The following is a 25533-nucleotide window of genomic DNA, read 5'->3' as shown; positions in this document are numbered from 1 at the left end:
TGTAACATCTTGCCTGATGAAGAAGCCCATGGAGCTTTGAAAGCTTGCAACAAGTATATTGTGCATTTCGGTTGGCCAATAACATTATCACTGATGGATTTTTGTTTGGAACAGATAAATAGGAAATTGGCATGACCTCTTGGAATAAGGAGATACACATATTCCATCTTAATCTGCTACCATCCTGGCCTCGAAGGGAGTGAAGAACCAGTAGTATCTACTGGATATGACCGCCTTCCCGACTGCCATTCCCCGAAACTTTTGTCTTCTGTCTTTTTAGATTGTAAACCTGAGGGCAGGGAACTGTCAAATTAACAATCTGTAAGCCACTCTGAGAGCCTTTGTGGCTGAAGAGTTGTGGGTACAAATACTCCAAATAAATAAATAAATATGGGCACAGACACCAAAAAAGCCTTCATGCATCTTCCCACCAACCTAGATTCTGAAGCAACAGCATACTCAAAGTGATTCAGCAGTAGGTCTGAAAAATGTTCACATGGACATAGAAAGCCTTCAAGAAAATCTAAGACTGTTTAGGGCTTCCATGTTTATAACCAACACCTTGAATTTTAGCCAAAAAAATGAACAAGCAACCAATGCTGTTTATTCAGTTAAGGGGTCACATAATATTGGCACTTTAGACTAGCTGGAGCTCCCAAGTGGGTTTCAAGAGCAAATTATAGCTACTCAGTGAGGATGTTATAGCTAACACTACATCCCTAACTATTACACTGCATAGAAGCTACAAAGAAATATATCGATAAGTTATACAGTCATACGCGGACGCCTTTTACGTGGCTTTCAGCTTATGCTGAAAGCCACATGACGAAAATAGAGTACAGTCATCCCTTCATATTTGCAGCTTTGATATTTGAGGATTTGATTATTCACAGATTTCATTAATATGTTCTTTCTAGGACTGTCTAGGTCCTCCAGCGCAACTCTGTGGTCAACTTTAACTAAAAGTTGCACTGAAAGACCATTTGTAGCTACTCCAGTGCCATTCTATGGTCAGTGTCTGTTGGACATTGACCACAGAGTTGCACTGGAGGACCTAGAGATTCCTAGAGAGGTGTCCTCTCAGGTAAAAACCACAGTGCTTTTGTTATTTGCGGTTTTTCCATATTCATAGGGGTCTTGTTCCCCTAACCCTAGCGAATATGGAGGGACAACTGTATATACAGAGTAAATAAATATGGGCACAGACACCATACAGAGTATATACAGTATATACAGTTTATATGGTTTGCAAATACTGCAAATACTGTATATGAGTATATACAGTATTTGCAAACCATATAAACGTAAGTTGTATGTATGTGGCAAGAAAAAGCCCGCTGGGTGGATTTGGGCAGGTCACATGCTCTGGGCCCCGAGAGATTATGGTGATGGACCCTCTCTGGCGAAACTTGCTTGGAGAACCCCATAACAGGGTCACCTTGGAGTCACCATGAGTCAGAAGTAACTTGAAGCACACCACAACAACGTGGTGTAGTTGGTTTTAACACTGTACTTTTGAACTATTTTAATTGCACTGTTTTTAAGGCCTCTTATTTTTTTTATGTATTTTATTCTTTTCACGATTAATGTATTTTAATAATGTAACAGTTTAATTCTATTTAAATGTTCACACTTCTGTATGTTTTTAATTGTATTCTTTTTTAAATTGGAAGCCGCTTTGACAGCCAACTTTGGGGGGAAAGTGGGATATAAATAAATAAATAAAATCAGAGATAAATGATAAATGGGATGCATACACCCTACTTTCCATACTGAGGAGATCCTGCCCATCCCCCAGGCTCACAGTGCCACCAAATCAGCTTTAGTAGTGATGAGAGGAAAGCATTAATCCTATGTAAATCAAAGCACATACTCCAGATCTGCATTGTTTTCAATCAACTTGTTTTCCCTTTAAAACATGATGTACCTTTTGATTAAACATGAAACTGGTCTATCAGGAGCATGATTTTACTTTTAAACAAGGTGTGAGTCTTCTTTTAAGAGAGAGAGGGAGAAACTAGATTTCAATTGGATTTTAATGGGAACAAGCTGTATAGGATAGCACATACCTTGGATTAATAGAGAATGCACCATCACCACCACAGCAGGGTGGTGAGTGCAAAGGATGTGAACTTGTCCATCTCTGCTTGAGTATGTCTGCCATTACTGCTGTTTTTATTTTGGCATTCACGTAAAGTTTGTAAAAATGGCCATGTATCTAATCAAGATTTCAACCAGAGGTTGAAATGTACTAGAGTTTGTGCAGATGGAAGAACTCCTCTCAACATAATCTTTTTCCCATGCAGTGCTCTTCTGATAACTTGGAAGCACCCTTTCATAAGGAGAAGATGCTTCCTGCTGGCACAACAGCATCCCTGGGTTCAACAGCCTGGCTAGTCAGTGTACTGGAGACTACCAGGGATCTCTAGGGACAGATGGGAAATAATCCTGCCTTAAACCTTGGAAAGCTGTTGTTAGTTAGATTTGACAGTACTAAGCTAGATGGATCAATGGTCTCACCCAGTATGGAGCAGCTTCCTATGTCCCAAATTTGCATTCTTTAAAACAAAACAAAGCAAAAAACCCTCACCTTTATTTGTGCATTCCCATTTGAACCATAATCATTACCTAACAGACACAGAAGCAAACCCTGAATGATTTTTAATGTATAGGATTACATGGAAGAAAAAAAGTTGTTTGACTTATGATGAATTAATCTCCTCCCCCCCTTGATTCTCACCTCCCTCCTCCAGAATGTGTCTCTGGAAAAACAAACTAACCACAATTTCAAGATCTGGGCATCAAGCTGTTTAAAAGGGGGAGCTAATATGTACCAGCATTTCTTCTCCTTGCTTTGCTTCTGATTTGACACATTTCCAACAACAAGAACTGGCATAACCAATCATCTCTAGTATATCAAATATTAAAATAGCATGCATTTTCTCAAATCATTTAAAATAGGTTGGAGAGGCAAATAACTCCCTCATTCCTGGAATTCACTGAAAACTTTGATCCTTCTCCCAGATACCATCAGCTGACTGGGCTAAATTTAAATTGCAGCAACAAGACAGGAAAGGGGACAAGCTAAAGGCATCATGACCTGCTCCAGTCTGGACAAGTGTCTCTTCTCCACACACTGCCATCGACTTCCAACTGCCCTGCAAAAGATTCCTGGAGGAAAAATGAAGGGCAGGAAGCAAAAACAATACCAGGCTCCCACGCAAACTGGTCTATCCCACTGGCTGCCCTATAGAAGGAATCTTGATGAGTAGTTTACGCTTCATGTTGGTTTATTATGATTTTATCATTGATTTGCATGGTATCTGTAAACCAGCTTGGAAGGATTTGCATCCTTCAAAGGAAACATACTCTTAAAACTGTATTTATTCCCCTCCAAAGGCTCTTGTTTATCCTGTTTATTGTGAATCATTGATGTTCTCTTGCCATTTACCTTTCTGGAATGCTTGTTGGCTTTCCCATTTCTGCTAATGAATTTAGCAGTATTCCCTACTCCTTCTGTCTTGCATTGTAAATTTCCACTCAGATTATGAACTGCTGGTGCCCTCATTAGATTTGTTGTCTAACAACAGATTATTCAGAGTTTTCTGCAAAACTAGAAGCTACTGTGTCGACTACATCATATAAATATAGTATTTAAATATAATTATTCAGTCGCTTGGATATTGAAGATACACTGTAAACCTCTGATACATAAAGCTATAAAGCCAAAGCATTAAAAACCAGTTCTTACTATTTATTTATGCTCCAATTTAGAAAGAAAAAGAGGAAATAGCACACAGCTGCCATCCCAAAAACAGACCTCCCATCTGCCACCCACGATTTGCATGTCACCTTCTCCAGGCTCATTTGTACTTCATTAACTGCCATTGACTTAACAAGATTTATGCAAATGACACCATAGGAGATTGCTAACTCCCACTGCAATCAAGCGATTATGTACGTACAATTCTCCACAGCAATGAAAAATTAATACACGACAAGCCCTCTCACTGCTGAGCTGTGCCTCTTGCTTTTATGCTTCTTGTTGTGCACTTTTTATTTTAATATGTCCTACTGACAGACATTTGGCAGAAAATGTAAAACAAAACAACCCTGATGAACACTGTTCTTCCCTATTAATCTGAAAAGCAAATTTTACAATCATGTATGAAGTATCTTTTTTTACACAGAACTGAAGCACAAACTATATATGTATGTGCCAGATATAAGACACAATACAGCAAAGTAGGATCTTTTAAAACACTGATTTAAGTCCAAACTCCTGCTTTTAAATTAATACGTTTCCTCAACAAGTATCAAACGGCAGCTATAAAATTCAAAACGTAATACTCAGCATTGGGGGGGGGGGGGGTCTTTAAAAAAAAACAACCAAACATCCTAGGACAATAATCCACCAACCTTGGTCATGGACCCTGTTTGTTTATAGACAGATTTGTTTGATTTCCTCTGTACACATACAAATGTAATAAATAGGATCTCTAACGTGAAGGCCAAAATTATCATTTGATGTGTATTATTTAAATGTTAAGTTACACTAAAGAAAGTAGGATAGGCTTTCAAATAAATATTGGAAAGATTAGACTACAAGTATCCAGGATTTTACAGACGCAAAGACTAATTATTCACTTAGGAACAGTGTTCCTGAGTGAGAAGTACTGTATTATACATGACAAGCCATATAAATCCATAATTTGAAAAGTTAACATATTGGAGAGGTCAGATAGCTTGAAAGCACTAAAAAGAGGTATAAGATCATCCATATAACTTTTGTGGATGACCCTGAAAAGAGATTTTACAAATATCAAGTTCAGCATGAAGTGCACAGTAAGGTGGTGGTGGTGGTGGTGGTGGTGGTGGTGGTGGGGGAATAGCATACTGTCATCTATATGTTTATTTAGCTTGAGCGTAATATACTTCTCTTCATACTTCTCTAATTTACATAGAAAAGTAATGGTTACCTAGACATATCTCTTTTTAAAAAAATTGTAAACAAATCTGTATTTAATGTAAACATGCTAAAAGTTCCTTTTAAAAAAAACATTAGTTGCATTAAGAGTAATACATATAATCCCACTGTTTACTTAGCATGTTCAGCACAGATTTATATTAATATGTTTATTTATTGCTGCAAAATTCCAATTTTTCTCAGCCATATGGCATTTTTTTTGAAACTCTGAACAGTTTAAATCAGTGTTCTACAATCTGATAAAGAGGGCAGCAGTTCAAGAGCCAGCAGTCACAGGACTAAATAAATTCCCTGAACTGTGGTCATGAAAAAGTAAATATGCCATGCAATCTTGAATTTTCATTAAAGCCTTCCAACAACCAAAAGTGTCAACTGTAATATCTTGTGGAAGTGAAAATAAGACATTTGAGAAGGCTGAAGTCAAAAGAATAAAGCAGGTTTCAACATATATCCACTTATCCATTTCAAGCCAGTTACAACGCCAATCTCGTATCAGCCAATCTGTACTTGGAAAAGTAACTTTCTATGTCTCAAAAGAATACAGGAACACCACATTTAATAAAGCAAATGTGTTCCTGGGCATTACTTCTTTAACAGAAAATTTGGTAACAGAAATAGAAATGGAAAGAATGGGGATAGGTTCCTTCACCACCAAAAAGAAGAGCACTTCATGTTTCAACAACCGTTTATTCAAAACTAATGATATTCACTTTTGAAATGAAACAACTAAGTCAGGTGAGCCTTTCATAAACATTTGAGAATATTTTGAATCTTGTACAGATTACTTGAAAGCTTTTTCCAAAATGCATTGAAGTGTGATTTCCCCCCCTCCTGCTAGCAGGGTATACATACTCCAAACAAACAAACAAACAAATAAATACTAGCTTCCACTTTACAAACTATTTCCATTTTAGTGGCCAGTGTTTTGTTATTGGTAGCTAATGAGGCAAACTTATCTGCTTTCCCAGTTTCTCTGTTTTGCTATTCACACAGTAAGGGATTCTGGAGGTAGGTACAGTGAGCCTTTGGTATCTGCTGGGGTTTGGTTGCAGGACACCCCCCTTCATGGATACCAAAACCCATGGCTGCTCGAGTCCCATTATATACAATTGCATAGTAAAATGGTGTTCCTTATCAAGGTTTGCATTTTGCAATGTATATGCTTTTTTAATATTTTCAATCCATGGATGTTTGAATCTATGAGTAAGGAATCAGTGGGTAAAGAGGGACAACTGTACTGTTTACCTTGCATGATGTAGGCTACAGCTACTCATGGCTATAGTAAAATCAGCTAGACTAGAATCCCATTCGCTCCCTGGTCAAGCTTCATTGCATTGTTTACTGCAGACAAGTTGCTGCAACCTGATACTAAATTTCTGTATTTTACCAGCCCTTCTTCACTATCCCCCTAATGCTGATGTCGGTTAAAAATCTAGCTAGACAGAGGATAAGGAGGAATGGGTGCTAGGCAGGTGTAAAAAAGACTTTGTAAAATGGAGCTTCTTTGTCAGAGGCTTCATTAACTGAGGTATGCCTGTAGCCAGCTGAGTCAGCCATACAGCCTAGGTTCACAAGCAATGCTCATAACTCAACTCATCCACTGATCTCTTTCAAATTACTTGCAGGCAACAGTGCTTAAAGTCAGGCCATATTAGCACATGTAAGGGATCCCTATGTTGATTAACCAAGTTGACAAAATGTCACGAGCAATTTGACTAATCACACTTAGCCTTGATGTCTAAATCAAGCCCACTGTTGTGAATTCAAACAATATTTTCCCTACAAACTATGGCTGGATAGTATGGTTAACTTAGTATATATGAAATCTCCTGCATGAAAAGATGGCTACATCATCCTCACAGTGATGCCCGCTTAGCCTCTGCTTTGGGCAAATTTCTCTAACTCTGCCATAGGGGCTTAAACAAGTATACTATTCAGTACACATGTAAGCATCTGGAGCTCTGACCCACAAATAGCAGTGCACCTGGAATTATGAAAGATATGTTTCCAGCCCTGGCCATACAGAATGGTTAACATTCTAGTACTGGGAAGAAGCTACTGTTAATCTACAGTCAAGGTTATGCTATATAACATTACAGTAAGAGTAATTTTGTTCATGAAATTTCATGTACTAGTTGTAACTTACTGAAAAGCATAAGAACAGTTTTATAGCTGACTGGACGTTAAATTACTTTTTGTGCATGTGCAACTAGACAGAGGGGTGGAAACAGGGAAAGCAAAGATTCACAGCAATTCCAAATGCCGCATGTCTTATTTGGCAGCACTGCTGTAGAGAAGCAGATTTTGGGGATCTTATTTTCTAGGAACATGCTTTTGCAAATATTCTTTCAGATATTGACAGTTGTATACATTTACATTAGTGTTCAAAAAGGGCTAAAATGCTGTCCCTCTATTCTTTTGTAATAACATTTAATGTTATGTTCACACACCAGGCCAGATTAACTCTTCTGTCTTGGATATCTAGAAAAATTATACAGTTTGCATATCTGTAAATGGAATGTGACAACAAAGATACTGACAGGGTGATGCAGTGGACATTGATTATTTATCAATACTTTTTCAAGTCTTTTGATAAAATTCCACACGACTCCTCATCAAACTTAGCAGACATGGAATAAGAGGAGAAATCCTGTGCAAAGAACAGGAATTGGAAAGCAGGAATAAATGGCCAGTTCTCACAATGGAGAGTTCTCATAATGCTGGAGAGGTGGTCCTTCACGGATCTGTATTGGGACTGGTGTGTTTTATCTTGTCGATAATGATTTGGAATTGAGGTGGATAGTAAAGTGACCAAGTTTGCTAAATTAGCTAGGGCAGTGAAAGCAAAAGTAGACTGTGGAGAGCTATATAAAAGGATCTCTTGGTACTGGGAAAACCCTCAATAAAATGCCAAATGGGATTCAATGTAAGCAAGTGTAAATTGATGATTATTTGGAGAAAAATATATAGTTTTCTGTGGGTTTTTAGGCCTATGAGGCCATGTTCTAGAAGAGTTTATTTCTGATGTTTCACCAGCAGTTGTGGCTGGCATCTTCAGAGAATGCTGGAATGGAAGAGAGTGGGGTATACTGTATATGCTATTGGTTGAAAGGAGGTAATTTGCATGTTAATCTGTGTATTCCTCTGTTGTCAAAAATTGACCCCCCCCAAAAAAACTGAGTCAACTTATCCACAGATCTAATTAAGTACTGTACTTTAACTCTTATTTAAAAAAGAATCATCCTCTTGTGAAAGGCAAGTGTGCAATCTGTCCTGGAAATACTGACCTCCCTTTGCTCCCTCATCCACCCAGCCTTTAGGATATCATAGAATCACAGAATCGTAGAGCTGGAAGAGACCACAAGGGCCATCCAGTCCAAAACCCTGCCATGCAGAAAATCTCAATTAAAGCACCCCCGACAGATGGCCATCCAGCCTCTGTTTAAAGACCTCCAAAGGAGGAGACTCCAATACACTCCGAGGGAGTTTGTTCCACTGTCGGACAGCCCTTGCTCTCAGGAAGTTCTTCCTAATGTTGAGGTGGAATCTCTTTTCCTGTAGCTTGCGTCCATTGTTCCGGGTTCTGTTCTCTGGAGCAGCAGAAAACAAGCTTGCTCCCTCCTCAATATGACACCCCTTCAAATATTTAAACAGGGCTATCATATCACCTCATAACCTTCTTTTCTACAGGCTAAACATCCCCAGCCTAAGTCGTTCCTCATAGGACATGGTTTCGAGACCCTTCTCTATTTTAGTCGCCCTCCTCTGGACACGCTCCAATTTCTCAATGTCCTCTTTGAATTGTGGTGCCCAGAACTGGACACAATATTCCAGGTGGGGCCTGATCAAAGCAGAATACAGTGGCACTATTACTTCTCTTGATCTAGACGCTATACTTTTATTGATGCAGCCTAAAAGTGCATTGGTCTTTTTAGCTGCCACATCACACTGTTGACTCATGTTGAACTTGTGGTCTACTTGGACTCCTAGATCCTTTTCACATGTAGTCTCGTTCAGCCATGTGTCTCCCATCCTATATCTGTGCATCTTATTTTTCCACCCTAAGTGCAGTACCTTACATTTCTCTGTGTTGAATTTCATTTTGTTAGCTTTGGCCCAGATTTCTAGTCTATTCAGGTCATTTTGAATTTTGATCCTGTCCTCTGGATATTCCTCCTAAATTGGTGTCATCTGTAAATTTGATGAGTTATGCCCCCAACACAAACAGTTATATCTGCTGCAATTTTGTAATTTCTTTGGCATTGTTTTCCTTTGCTTCATCTCTTTGATCCTTTCTTACATGACCCTATGTTTTACAGCCAACTTATCCATGGGTCATATTAAAATCCATAATTTTGTCCCCAAAACCAACTTATACTTGAGGTGGTCGTATAGTCAGATGTATATGAGAGAGACAAAAGAAAGTAAAAACAAAATCAAATTACGTAAACCTTAATTTCTCTTAAATACTAACAATCTGAGTCATCACCAGCCAGTGCATGCCAACAACCACAGGGCCTCAAGACCCATTGTTTCTAATGGCGGCTTCCTGTGCATGCCACTGCACTGGCACAGCCACCTGCATGCACAGCTATTCAGGACAATGGGGCAGGGCCATCCATGGATGCTTCAATCTGCAAATGGCAAACCCAGAGTTGGGGTGAGCCAACTGTATGCTGTAAGTATGTTATCCCTACGGTTAGTCTTTGGACCCAATTAATGTCATTGAGTTTCAAGGATTTTCTCCATGTAAATGAAAATAAAAAGAAATGAAGAAGTGCATTGGTTATTTCTCAGGTATGTGTATTTCACTTTCACTTTGGTAAATGTGGGGTTAGGCCTTTCTGAAACAGAAAGGAAAAATAAAGGAAAAAGACCAGATAAAATTATCTCATGCATATGTTCATGTACCATCAGACTCAACCTCAGACTCATGGATGCTGGTGACAGCAATTATTCTAGTCTAAAGTAATTTATTCAGCCTAACCAGAAAAGGCCCACTAATGAATCAAACTTACAAAAGCGTTTATAGAGATGCTCTGGGTTAGTCAAAAAGTAGATTAGGAAAACGGATGCTACCTGTGCTGGGTTGGGTTATACTACCCCTGAAAATGCCAATTTGCAGTGTGTGTGCCCTCCTGGATTTTGTAAAGCTCAAGTTTCTGCAGTGGGCAGAAGTATATATGCACTGGTTAAGCTATTGTGCCTGTTCCAGAAAATGTGTGATCTGGTAATGAGGATACACACCTTATTTACATCCCACCCAGACTATAATGCTTTATTTGGGCAGTCTTTGAAAAGTGCTCAGAAACTTCACTTTGTCCAAAGAACTGCAGCCAGACTATTCACTGGGGCTGAACAGAAGGAACATACAACTCTTTTGTTGGAACAGCATTACTGGATACTATTTTATTTCAAACTGCTGGTTCTGACCTATTAAGTATTACAATCCTTAGGTCCATGCTAATGGACTATATTCTCCCATATGAGCCTCCTAAGCCCTAAAATCATTAGGAGAGATTCTTCTCTCGGTTTCACCTTCCATGTAAGCTTGACTGTTAGGAATGCAAGGAAGGGTGTGTGTGTGTGTGAAGGACAACATCTTCTCATATGAGCCTGCCAAACTTTGTGATCTTTGGAGATGAGCCCTCTCTCAGTTCCATCAACTGAATAATTACATATCACAGAAACATAAGAGAGCACCTCTTTAGGGATGATAGGAAGGTTCCTACTTTGTTGTTTATTCCAACACATTTTTGGGAAGTACAAGACATTTTAATGGTGTGTGCAGTTCCACTGATTTTTATTTTTTGACACTTTAATGTATTCATCTGAAAAATTTCTAATTTTATAGATAGTTTAATCATATTTAATAATTATTTAGCATATTTTTACAGAGATATGTTTGTTATCTTTATTTTTTCGTAATTTTTGTAAACTTTTCCTAATTTGTGGGAAAGGCAGGATCTCAGTTAATAAATAATGACCATAAAGATAATTGTTGATGACTTACCAAATTTCTGCTGATTCAGTAGGTGTACACTAGTTATGAATTAATAATTTTAAAGACAATATATATGTAAGAAAGAACAATGTGTGAAATAAATACACTATAGAATTACAGAATGACAGCACATATACATACTGTATGAGTCTTACAACCAGGTAAACATGTCCTTAGCTGGTTAGGCATCAAGCAATTGTGCAAATAATATTCTACTTAATTTCAAATCATTATCATTTAGTGTTAGACAGTTTAAGAAGTACATGAAGAAATATCAATGCAAACCTCACCTACCTGAATGATTTAGATTTGTGCGTTTGGGGGTGGGGGGTATATGTATTTTTCATGCTATATATGGGTAACAACATGGCTAATTTTCATCAGCATATACTTCGTTATGCAATCCTACGTAATTGGAATAGGCAACATTACATTCATCCAGTGGCAAGTCTTTCTTTCCTTGTTCCCCTTGTGTCCATTAGAAGTCCTCTGAATATCTTCCTATTGTAACTATTCTGTATAGACCGTTCTGCCTTGATCCAGCTCAAACCCTCAAAATGCCTCCTTCTACAAACTCCAGAGTAGAGTCTCCCTTACCTATTGATTTAGCTTATTCTGAATTGAGGATTTTTCCCTAGCAATATAGGCTAAATAAACACAATTCCTAACATATAAAGAAAGGGGCAGACCGATGACTTTTTGGAAATGAGTTGATGGACCCACCCACTCCTGTTGTCTCCACACAGGTATAGTTCTTAATAGATATGAAGATAGAGTGTTTCATACAAATATCCAAGCTGGAGCAAAGAATGCTCATCTTGCTCCAAGATTTAATGAACTCATTGGTCTTCGGCAAGCTCAAAATGATCTCCTTCTTAACCAGGTTTACAGAGAGTATCACAGTGGAATCCTCCACTTATTTGTTCATGTATTGGTATATCTGGCATTGAGGTACTGCTTTTGAACAGGGGGTGGGCAAGTGTGAGGGTACATCTTGTGGGGGTTCTTTCCTTCAAAAAAAACAACAAACCCTAAGTGGATGAAATGTTTTTCATTTTGGGAGTAGACACTGAGGTTTGTGCATCATCCCACCTGCAACTCAGGTTTATTATTTCATTCAAATGAATGCCTCTTTCAAAGCAGATTTGTTCAGTATGCTCATAATAACTTTCATCTCAATGGAATTTTGTAGACATCAATGAACTTTTAAAACTCTCCCCCAACATCCATGTTTTTTGAGGCATAAAGAATTTTAATCTTTAACAAATTTTCAATAGTTTTTTGGTGATGTTCTAATTCCCACATATAATTATAAAGAATTATAAAAAGTATAGTCTGAAATATTTCACTATAAAAATTATTTAACATATTCTTAACAAAACTTATGAAAAGTTCTGCATTTGCCTTGTATTAACATTTCCAGATTAAACCACCCAATTTATCAAAGAAATTTAATAAACGTTTAGGTGAATTATGCAAGGAACCATAGCCTAATCTCTTTGTTAAGAGGAAACATCCCAAGCAAGTTAACACATATCAAAAGGCCTTACAGTTTACAGGTAGCAATCCAGTTATCAATGCAAAATGCTTTAAATTTCAAGTGCTTAATTACTGGAAAATGGAGAAACTGTAAGGCACAAGTATGTTAAATTCAAGAACTTCCCTTCTGTTCATATTAATAGTATCAGGGTAGTGTGGGTGGTGGTAATGCAGGTGTGCCTATACTAGTCAAACATGCCAAAACAAATCCTCAGTTTCAAATCCTGTAGTGTAATAAGGAAGTTTAATTAAGGCCACATACTATGGCTGTTAATGTTCTCTTATATAACAAGGTCTAAATGAAGTTACAATTCCTTCATTAGCAAATTACAAACAAGAGCGCACAGCTGACACACCAGCTATGATTATCACAACTAATTGCCTCGTTGTTGCAAACCAGCCTGGAAAAGTGTTCAGATGTCCTTCTGCAATAGCAAATGAGGGCCACATCGGGCTATTTCTGTGATCACAAGGGGCTCTTGTACAGTGATCTGATTTACCCTTGTCGACTGGCAGCAAATGGCCCAATCAAAGCACTCTCTACAAAAGGCAGGCTTTGAAGCCAGCTCAGCCTAGAAGCACGCTCCATATGCAGGCCGGCAGACTGCACTTCATTAGGCCTGTTGTCACTTTTTCCCTCTTCTTATTCTAATGATCCTATTTTAATACACATAGGAACCTCTCCTAATTGATGTCAAGTGAGTGACTTCAACATTCATCACCGGAGCACATCAAACAAATCTTGGCACACAAGCCCAGCATCATGGTGTTTAAGACCCGAGGTGTGTCTCTAAGTACGGGAAAGCATACATGCACGCACACACACACTCACACAGAATATACCTGTTTAATTGGGATTGCACGTCCGCTTCCAATGCTATCTGCTCTGCTCTCCAATCCTTTCTTCTCTTTGTCTGGGTCGCTCCCTTTCCGAGACTGCAGGGTAAAAGCAAAGTTAACATTGTTAATATATTGATTCGTAGATGGTTCCCCCCCTCCGTCACATATTCACATTTTAATTTTTTAAGTTATTTTAATGTATCAGGAGATGGATGATTAAAATATGCTACATGTTAATATTTAAGATTTGAAATGGCTTAGTATTGTTTGCCAAGAATACAATACAAGGCAGATACAAAAAATGATAACACAAAAAACTGTGCCTTTCAATGTAAGAAACAACAGTGTATACTTAATTATCATCTGATGAGATTTTAAAAGGCTATTAACTACTCAGCAGTGTAATTTTATGGACCACCTTGATTAGAATTAAATTTAATTTAATTTCTTTTTTTACTACTTTCAGATGATAGCATCAAAGTCAAACCAACAATGCTTAGAAAACCAAGCTGCTTTGACAAAGCATAAAAAGTTCAAAGTCCTGATCACATGCCTGCCTTTCTCAATATAAAGCTACATGGATAGAATATAATAAAACAATCAGGTTTTACCAAAGGGTTTTTCTTTTAAAATGATCAATTACCTTGTTGGGACACATTTTAAAAAAAAACAACAACCAACAAATACATAAACACTGCCTTTTCAAAAACATTTCATGGGGCAAAGACTGTTCTGCTTGCTTTTTCACAGCTGTGGGACAAACATGCACAATTCTATTTAAACAGACCTTCCTATCCTCCCCTCCTTTATTGTGAGATAAGTAAATCTACATGTGACAGATTTATTTTATTATGAGCAAGATCTAAAAGTCATCCTCCTTAATAACTACACTGACAAGTGACAACTTCACTCCATTACTTTTCAGTGGGAACATTACTCACACAATATTGAAAATGAGGAAACATTTTCATGTGCTTTTCAAATCATGGATGATATATGAAGTGAAAGTACAGGTGATGTCCAGTGCTACAACTGAATGCTAATAAAAACCAAGTAGTGTAAAATCATGGTGCTTCTCTGCAATATATTAGAGGGCTCTTTAATTTGGTGTACAAATTAAAATGAGAATTTTAATCAAAACTGTCTTTAATATTTTATTGATTAGCTAAAAGCTAAAGGCTGGAATTTCTTAGACTAGAATATTACTGCTATATAATTTTTCTGTTATATCAAGAGGAGCTAATGCATAACTTCTACTGTGCTTATACTGTGGGCAAACTTTTCTCACTGACAGGTTCAGCATTATGCAACAGTAGAACAATGAATACAGAAATCCCAATACTAATGATACTGTGTGTTTACCAAAAGGTTGTGCATAAAAGAGAAATATAGTGCCTACAGTGAGGGAAAAAGAAAACCTATATTTGATGTTGAGCATTACTTCAAAGCAGTAGGAAATCAGAAGAAGTATGGGGCATTCATACTTTCCCATCATGAATCACTGAAAACCTCAATGAGGCAGTTTACCAAACCCTTATCAACATATTACTGTCACCACTTCAGCAGCAGGTCAATGTTTTCCCTCACAGGTGGCTAGAATAACTTATGTTCAAAGTGGTACAGTTATGTTATGGGGAATTTTCTCTTAAGACAGCTTCCAATATTTTTCACAGTAATATGTTTTATCAAAATTGTAAATTAAATATATTATGTCTGTTTCCTATCAGCCACTAGAATGGGGTAGAGAATGCATGGTCATCCAGATATTGTTGGACAGAAACTCCCACCATTCTTAGTCAGCAAAGCCTATAGTAAAGAATAGTGGGAACTACAGTTGAACATTTGGATGACCACAAATTCTTCCCTCCCAGATCCCCTTTAGATTGGCATTGCTCTATGCAGGGGGTCTACATTCAAGATTTTAATTCTATCATAATCTCTAAACCATTAGATGACAAGTAGGTCTTCCTTTTTAAGATACACAGCTTACTTAGATATGTGGTGGAAAAAGGTATGGGACCTATGGTTACTTGTCTGACAGAATGGCAACTTATGCAGGTTGACCAAAATCAGGACCTTTCATGGACAAATGGTTGTCACTCATTCACTCTATAAACCAAGAAAGAAGCAAGAGACAACCTTCATCCATTCTGGACTACATTTACACAAACACAGCACTGGACTTTAAAATGACTGCTTACGCTAAAAAAACTCAAGAAGGGGACCCGCAACATAATTCAAAGTTGTGAGATGGATTGTTTTATTTTGCTTTAAAAATAAGTATTAAAAAAGATAAACAGCTCTCATTCACAGTAGCAACACTAAACGAGAACAATAATAGGATTGTGGATATAAGGTTGGAACAGTAACATTTTGTACACTGTCACTCCCAGGTCATCAGTGGCAAATGACAGTTATCTCTTCGTAAGTAAGCAAGATATTTTTTATAAACTGGGAGAGCTGATTCATTTTCCTCCTTTTGTATCAATGTATTACAGATGATAAATACAGATATATTTATCCTACAAATGCTGCCTATAGCTGAGAGGATAATAATCCCTAGTTTTATATGCAAAGTGGTTTTTAATTGTTTTATTGCAGTTACCACAGTAAATGCTCCAATGATAAGAATTACTACTTATCAGTTATATATCAGCAGTAGCCTTCTGCATTCATATTCTTCCATTTTATATGGCTATGCCCGACTCTTAGAAATTGCTCACTCAAGCAACATAATCATTCTCCCCACCGAAAAAAGAGAAGACCATGGAAAGTACACATTTACCCCAATGCATGCATAAGAAGAAAAGGTGGAGCTGTAATACACACAGCTGAAACAGCAGTGAAATGTTTCAATCAGGGCAGTATTAGGATCTGCACCACTAGCATTTAGTGAAATAACAAGTGCAAAGACAACCACAGTGGACTATTGGCGCTACCTCTAAAATCTATGAGAGAAAAGCACTGTATCTCCTTTTCCAATGAAAGCTTTGTCTGAGAATCACACATATAAACAGAACTGAAAACAATTCCTTAGTGAAGTTATGTTTTTGTTACAATGACTTAAGAATGCAGCTTGGAAAGTTACTCATAAGACCAAGAAATATGACATTTTGAAACCATTCATAACTGGGAGTGTGAACATCATCTTACCACTCCTCAGTTACAGATAGTTTCAGAATATCAATGTATTTATTCTTTCTAAAAGTTCCATCCCAGCCTCTGCTTGAAAGGTAATTTAACCTATGTTTCCTTTTCAAAGTAAATAAGGCTACCCTTGTCACTAAAATAATCTTGTATCCATTTCACTATACAGCCAAACAGCCCCCGTCCCTGGAAGCAAGCCTTTAAGGTTAATTGAGAGCATTAAATGGTTTTGCCTTCAATGGGTTTTCTTTTTAATAATTTCATAGCTGTTTCTGTTACTTTTTGCTGCTGTTTTAATACCTTCATGCTGTATAGCTACAGTGGTACCCCGGGATACGAATTGATCGCGTTACGAAATTTCCGGGATATGAAAAAAATAGATAGGAAAAAACTGTTCCGGGTTACGATGTTTTTTTCGGGTTACGAATTTTTTTCGGCGCGAAATTCAAACCGCAAAGCGCGGCTAGCGGCTTTCCAGCGCTAGCCGCTAGCCTTTTCGGGTTGCGAAATTACTCGGGTTACGAACGGAGCCACGGAACGAATTAATTTCGTAACCCGAGGGACTACTGTATATTGTAAGAACTGCCTTAAATTGTTAATTTATCATTTGATTCTTGCCGTTAGGCACTTTGAACTATCGAGGAAAAAGGTGGGATATTAACATTTTAAATATATAAATTAAATATATATCAGTATGCTTACTCACATCCACCAATACACTCTGAAATGCCATATATTCAAGGAAACAAATTTCCTGCTGAGATGCCACAGTAATAACTGTATGCTACATTAATATGTACTGATGGGTATTTTGGATCAAGGACATGTGTTTGTAAGAGAAAGAGAACAAAATTTCATGTAGCAAATGAGTACTGCAAATATTAAGACGATATGGCTCAGTATATTTTATTCTTCCTTCATTCTGAAGAAGATAAACCACAAAAAAGAAAGAAAGAAAGAAACTGAATACATGCCTACCCAGAAACAAGTGCCATTTATTTCAACAAGGCATACACAGATAATAAACACTCTAAAACTGCATCTTTCCCTATTGGCATCTGGTGATGATATTTTTTAATCTTTGAAAGATTTGGTTACAGAAATTCTAACAATTTATATGGACCTAGAAAGAGTAATGTTTATATAACATTTTCCTATGAATGCTGTTCCAACATTCTTGCAGAGATAGTACTGAAAAATCTCTTGCATTCTAAGTTTCTGTTCAATCAATATTCCTATTATATCTGCTATTTAGGTGAACAAATTTAAAATTTCTATGCAAAAATACTAGGACACAAAAATTATGCTACATTTAAGGGGGCTAGTTTTAGTGTTCAAATAAATGAAGTTTTAATATCGGATATAATCTAATCAGGCTTAAAAATAACAGCGTACAGTATTTTTATTCTTTGAATATGCAATGTGAAAAGTAGTATTTATGGATTCAAGTCGTCCACTTTTAAGTGATTATATCAGACTTCAAAATGAATGTGGTCCTTCAACAGGATCCTAAATGAAGTCTAAATAGAAGCACCACTAATTTCGGCATACAGATTCAAAGCTCTTTGTCACCCTTTCCAATATACACACCTTACATTCGATTCCTTAACTGACACTGACATCTAGTGGACAAAAAAATTACTATATAACAACTAAACATTTCATTGTATAGTCTTAAAAAGTTTGCATCACAAGGAAATTATTTGTCTGAGTTTCAACTGCATAGAAAATGGAATGTTAAAAATCTCTGTCTTTATTTTGTGGAGTTTTTCCAAATTCCATCTATACTTCCTCCCTGTATTTCCTTCATATCACATTTTGAGACTTTATAGTTTCTTTCCACTCTGCAATCAATGCTTTTTAAAAACATTTTTGCTAAGTTATGCATTTATTTGTAGTTTATCTAATTTTTGCAACATTTGCACATTGACTAAACTGAACTTTTGCATATATGTTTTTTTGAATTATGCACATTATTCATTCACAAGTTAAAGTAACTGTGTATATAAAACACTGTTTTATATATACAGCTGAAACAGCAGTGAAATGTTTCAATCAGGGCAGTATTAGGATCTGTACCACTAGCATTTAGTGAAATAACAAGTGCAAAGACAACCACAGTGCTCCAGTCCATAGGACTGGATTGTGGCTTTGGCACAGCTTCCGGACTCTTAGGACACATGCATCATTTAAACAGCATACCTCCAAAGTGACCCGAAGCAGCTTTATTTTGACCTGCCGGTATGGGGTCAAAGTTTCACAATACTATATTAATATTCATTATAAATAAAATAGTGCATCATATCCAAGATTCTATTCTCCCTATATAACTATATAAAAGAGATGAAAGGATGACAGATTAATTCAAGGAAAAACCATTTGAAGATGAAACTACAGTTTTAGAAAGTGAAGTAGAAGCTGCACTCAGAGCACTTGAAAAAAACAAATCACCAGGAACACATGGTATATCAATAGAGCTGCTTCACGCTTCATAGAATCTACCCCACTAATTAAAATATGTCAACAAATATGGAAAATAAAACAATGGATCATAGATTGGAAGTGCTCAATATACCTTCTATCCCCAAGAAAAAGGACACCAAGAACTACGGTAATTACAGGGTCACTTTTTTAATCTCCCATGCAAGCAAAGTGATAATCAAAAATCTATAACTAAGATTTACCATATGTAAAGTTAGAAATGCCAGATGTCCAAGCTAGGTTCAGGAAAGGAAGAGACACTGGGGACCATATTGCAAATATATGTTGGATAATAGAACATACCAAAGATTTTCAGGAGATAATCACCCTGTTTTACAGATTATAGCAAAGGCTTTGAAGGCATAGATCACGAAAAACTATGGATTGCTCTTAAAGAAATGAGAGTACCACAACATTCGATTGTCCTAATGCATATCCTGCACTCAGGACAAGAGGCTACCATCAGAACAGAATACAGAAAAAGGAATGGTTTCCAATTGGCAGGAGGACTGGGCAAGGTGGCATTTTATCACCTATCTGTTTAATATGTACACTGAAAGTATCATATGTAAAACAGGATTAGATTTGGAGGAAGGAGATGTGAAAACTGGAGAAAAGAACATCTACAATTTAAGAAATGCAGATGTCACCATACTACTAGCAGAAAAGAGCAAAGACTTGGAATGATTATGGAAGAAAGTCAAGGAAAAAAGTACAAAAGCAAGTCTTACAGGTGAAAGTAATGACCACAGATGATTTATGTAACTTTAAAGCAGATGATGAAGCCACTGAAATATGTCACTCATGGTCATTACTTAGAATGGAGACTGCAGTCAAGAAATCAGAAGACTAGGACTTGGAAAGGCAGCTAAGAAAGAACTAGATACTAAAGGGTCAAGATATATCATTGAATACTAAATTCAGGATTGTCCATGCCGTTGTATTCCCTGTTACTATGTATGGTTGTGAAAGCTGGACAGAGGAAGAAAGCTGATAGGTAAAAAAATCAACATATTTGCAACGTGGTGCTGGAGAACAGTTCTACAGATACCATGGACTACTAAAAAGACAAATCAATGGGTCCAAGAGCAAATCAAGCCTAAATTTGCCCTAGAAACCAAGGTGACTAAACTGACTGTCATACTTTGGACAGATCATGAGAAGACATGTCTCACTAGAAAAGACAATAAAGACAATATTTAGTAAAGCAGAAAGCAGCAGGAAAAGAGGAAGACTGCATTCCAGATCGATAGATTCAATCGACGAAGCCATGGTCCTGAGTCTGCAAGACCTGAGCAGGGCTGTTGGTAACAGGATGACTTGCTAGTTCTCTCACTTACAAACCTCGCCTTTGTCACACATGTCTCTTCTTCCTATTTAGCAAAATACTTCAGGCTTTTGCTTCCCTGTAATAGCCAGTTTGAAGCATGCTTGACCCAGTTTTTGAGACCTCTGTCAAATATACTTTCCCTAGTATTCATAGGAAGTACTGCTTATCCTTTCCTATAAAAATCCCTCCCAGGGCAATGATTTCCAACTCTAGGTACCACAGCAGAACTTCTAGTATACCTCTGCCAACTGAACCTCAGAAAATAGTGAGGCCTATAAAAGTGCTTCATCAGATGACTTTAAGGGGCAAGAAATATACAGCTGCACATGGAAGAAGCCATGAGCCCAAAACCATGAAAGGTGTGCAGTCTGTAAAAATGGTCATAGGAGCTGAACAGCTTGTATGCTTATCTTCAGTGAGATCGATCTCTTTTTTGGATAAAATTATCAGCTTGGTAGATGAAGGGAATGCTGTGGATATAGAATACCTTGATTTCAGTAAGGCCTTTGACAAGGTTCCCCAAGACATTTTTGCAAACAAGCTACTAAAATGTGGGCTAGACAATGAAACTGTTAAATGGCTTTGTAATTTGTTGACCAGCCGAACACAAAGGATGCTCAGCAATGGCTCCTCTTCATCCTGGAGAGAAGTGACCAGTGGGGTCCCACAGGGCTCTGTCCTGGGCCCAGTGCTATTCAACATCTTTATCAATGACTTGGAGGACAAAATTGGGGGCATACTTATCAAATTTGCAGGTGACACCAAATTAAGAGGAATAGTTAATATCCCAGAGGACAGGATCAAAATTCAAAATGGCCTGAATAGACTAGAAAACTGGGCCAAAGCTAACAAAATGAAATTCAACACAGAGAAATGTAAGGTACTTCACTTAGGATGGAAAAATGAAATGCACAGATACAGGATGGGGGACACCTGGCTGAATGAAACTACATGTGAAAGGGATCTGGGAGTCCTAGCAGACCACAAGTTGAACATGAGTCAACAGTGTGATGCGGCAGCTAAAAAGGCCAATGCGATTCTAGGCTGTATCAACAGAAAAATAGTGTCTAGATCAAGGGAAGTAATAGTGCCACTCTATTCTGCTTTGGTCAGGCTTCACCTGGAATACTGTGTCCAGTTCTGGGCACCACAATTCAAAAAGGATGTGGACAAGCTGGAGCGTGTCCAATGGAGGGTGACTAAAATGGTGATGGGTCTGGAAACCATGCCCTATGAGGAATGACTTAGAGATCTGGGTATGTTTAGCCTGGAGAATAAAAAGTTAAGAGGTGATACAATATCCCCATTTAAATATTTGAAAAAGTGATTCCATCTAAACATTAAGCAGAACTTCTTGTCAGTAAGAGCTGTTCGGCAGTGGAACACACTTCCTTGGAGAGTGGTAGAATCTCCTTCTTTGGAGGTCTTTAAACAGAGGCTGGATTGAGAGTTCCTGCATGGCAGGGGATTGGACTGGATGGCCCTTTTGATCTCTTCTAGCTCTATGATTCTATGAACGTGAGTAAAATCAGAAGCAGAAGATAGCAATTCTCATAATTTACTTTCCATTCCCCAGACAGTCCAGTACTGCATCTGCAGTCAGTGACAGAAAAGAGGATCCACTGAACTTTGTTTTTCTGCTGGTTCTGATTTATTTTATATTGATTATATTGAAATGACTTTGAGGTTATTTTGATTTTATGCTTATTTATAACTTTAATAAACCGGAGGGACTTCCTTGATAGACAGTATAAAAATATCTAAATAAATAAATAATAGTGCTGGATCACTCACCGTGAAAAGGTTGGAGCGGCGTTTGGACTGTTTACGAACTGGTGTTGGAGTGTTGGTAGTAGGTGGAACATCAATCCGTAGCTCCTTCTGGCTGGTGCTTGGAGTAGATGGGACGGAAGAAGAATAATCACTTAAACTCCCTCCTCCGTTACTGGTCTGCAATGATTAAAATCCCTTTTAGCAGAAATAAAGCCAATTGCCATTTCACAGACTTAATTTCATTTTCAATAGCAAAAGTACTATCTATTTTTTAAGATTTAACACAATCTCACTCACTAAATTCTCACGAAACTGGGATGTATAGGTTACTGCTAATCCAATCTCTTCTGTTTAGATGAATATTCTGTATGTTTTTCATGAGATGGTGCAAAATTAATACTGTATACAGTTTGCTTATTAGTCATATTCTCCACAATATATAGATGCCCTTTCCAGAGAAAGCAATGAACAGGTATTCCGAGGCCACAGAAACTTAGATCACTAACAAGCCTGAAATGGAGGTGTCAGAGAGTATATGTAAGAAGTTTATACCTAATTGAGCAGTCTCATTATAAGTAGAGAAAAACTTATAAAATCTAGCATTCCCAAAGAATATTTCCTTTACTCATTTAGCACATATTTCATATCTCATCCCTTAGATTAGCATTCCTCAAAACAGCACGGTCTACAAGTCTTGGATTATAATTTCTATTGCACATCAGCCAATTGCCATGCTATTTGGGTATAATTCAAGTTGTGGTCCAAAAAATCCAGATGACAGAACAACAAAGTTCCTAATGTCAATAACGACTATCAAAGATCCTCCAAAATTTGTCAATATGGCAAATAACCATTCATCCAGAGTTCCACTCACCTGGTCCAAACTTTATGTCCAAACTAAATTCACAACTAATGTATATCCATTTTCTCTTGAAAAAAAAATCAAAACTACTATATATCCACTCTGCTTTAACTTAAGGACCACCGCATGCATATGTTGCATTCAAATTCATTGCAGTCAAAAGTTCTCACTGCCTCCCTGCAGGGACCAAGATGTCAGGGACCAAAGATGGCGCTCCCTACATGCAATTCTGCCACTGAACTATGGCATTAGACAGTTTGCACACTGAACCTCTCAAGCAATTAAACATACTTTTGTATTTACAAAAAAAGAGGTAACTAATTTTTAGGCTTGCATGCTGCACGTTTCATCTCAGATTCTTAAACTTCAGTGTACCAGAAAACAGGAAAACAGGAATTAATTTTGTTCACCTTGAATCTAAATATACTGGTAGTGAGTAAGATCTGCCATGGACATAATTTGAACTTGCTGCTAATGAACTTACCATTTTAAAATACTCCTGAATTTGTCACTGTGCCTGGAATAACTGCTACATTGATCATCAAGCATCCTTTTCACCAGGTCCAAGCAGTGATATGCCCAAGGCTCTCTGATGAGAGTTTGCCAACCATCATTCACACCCTCAGAACACCCTATGCATCTTATCACATGGGAGGGAAACTCCCAAATCCCATGGATAAATGGGGTTTAAATCAGGGAATATCCCACAAAAGCGGGATTGTTTTCAGATGACGTCGGGCTAATTGAGCATTAACGTGACATTAACCTGTGCAGAAAATCGCAAAATCGTGCCACTTTTTACTTTTGGGAAAATCAGGAAAATAAAAAAGTGGCATGATTTTGCCCACTTTCTGCACAGGTTAATGTCGTGTTAATGCTCAATTAGCCCAACGTGTTTGAAAACAATCCTGCTTTTGTAGGATATTGCTAGGATCTAAACCCCGTTTATCCACAGGATTTGGGTGCTTTGCTTCCTGTGTGATAAGGTCCTATGATTCTCATACAGAATCTTGAGTCATTTACCACCTTCGGGTGAAAGTACCAATACTTTCCAAAAAGGATTGTAATATAAACTACATTTTACCAATATGTCTTGATTTTTTTCCTTTCCTTTGGCAAATAAATAAATGTCTTAGCTTTTAGGCATACCCATCTAATTGTTTAATACTCTCAAAATATTTCACCTTCATATCCAAATGTAATCTCTACGACTGACTGTAATTTTCCACTTTACAACAGTAACTGGCTGCATTCAAACAAACAAGACTCAAAGGAAGGTATAAGAAGAACTGCCTCAATGTAACTAATTCCCTTACATAGATGAGCAGCATGTTTACTATAAACTGAAACTTTCTTTAAGTTTTGTCGATGTCAGGAGAATAGATTTGGCATTTTTCATGTTTCATAACTAAATTTTGCATTACAATTTGTTACCCTCCTGGGTAGAGCCAAACATAAATTCAAATAATGGCAGAGTGTTACAACTGATGGAAGGGGATGCAATTCAAATAACAAATGAATTATTTGTATCTGTGCCTATACCTAAGATGGCCAGAAATCTGAAATCTGTTCCCATGTATTTCAGTGCTTCACAGTGAGACAGATAATCTAAACTACATACAATACTACCTTACCCAATTGTGCAGCTCAATCTGCATCTATCACCAAAAGGGATAAAGTCTCATTATATTCTAACTCATACCTGACTGATATGTACTGCAGAGACCTGAGCTGAACATACAGATGAGTGGCTTGGAGAGTTTGGTAATGATTTGCAAGGACCTATTGAAAGCTGCTGCTTTTTCCTTGTTGCAACTATCTTCTGTGCAACTGTAAAGACAAAACAAAACAAAATTAAATTAAAATTATTGCATGCTCCTTTCTCCAAGGTGCAAAAACTATCTTCACATTAAAGAGCAATTCACAATTTGGCCAATAATGTAAACTGGCAGTCCAATGTGTAATGGGCATACAATCTAATGAGGAGAGATAATAGCACTTGCAATTGTATTTTGTTATTTGTAATATACAGGTTATTAGTCAACCAAAAAGCTCTTGAATATGAGATGAACTTTCAATCATAGTAAATATGAAAAAGTTTAATACTTTTAGAACAGTCCCACTTTCATTTCTTCTTTTTTCCACATGAATGGATTTTCAGTAAGAACTATTAAGTGAATCATTTATTTCAAGAGAATACTGGAATACTTAGTATGAAATGGAAAAATGTACACTGCTGCTCCATTAGAGTTGTTTTGAACATAGCAATATTCAGAATGCTTTAGACTACAACTCCCATGAATCTCACCAGCCTAGCCAATGTTTAGTGATTTTGAGAAATGTCATCTGAAACATCTGCACGATACCACACTGGGGAAGGTTATCTTAGAGATGGAGGACTGAATGGATAATGTGGTGGAATTTGCAACTATTACTGAAACAGATATCTACAATACTGTGCTATATTTAAAACTTAGGTGCACATTAGAGATATTTCAGCCTCTGCTAAATAGCTGCTTTTTTGTGGACAGCCACATGTATCTTTTAAAATATATTTTCTTCCTGTATAT

General features: G+C 37.3%; 1 protein-coding gene across 1 annotated transcript in view; it reads right to left on the bottom strand.

Moving 5' to 3' along the window:
* The window catches only part of AGAP1 (ArfGAP with GTPase domain, ankyrin repeat and PH domain 1), a 383533-nt gene that overhangs the window by 235449 nt on the left and 122551 nt on the right, over positions 1–25533 (bottom strand). Inside the window, 3 exon segments of the mRNA XM_042467277.1 lie at positions 13374–13466; positions 22123–22278; positions 24666–24793. Of these exon segments, the coding sequence (XP_042323211.1) occupies positions 13374–13466; positions 22123–22278; positions 24666–24793 (377 nt within the window).

Source organism: Sceloporus undulatus, chromosome 1, assembly GCF_019175285.1.
Source record: "Sceloporus undulatus isolate JIND9_A2432 ecotype Alabama chromosome 1, SceUnd_v1.1, whole genome shotgun sequence".
In the NCBI taxonomy this organism is placed as follows: domain Eukaryota; kingdom Metazoa; phylum Chordata; class Lepidosauria; order Squamata; family Phrynosomatidae; genus Sceloporus; species Sceloporus undulatus.
Note: the sequence above shows the minus strand (reverse complement) of the source record. Positions and strands in the feature narration are given on the sequence as shown.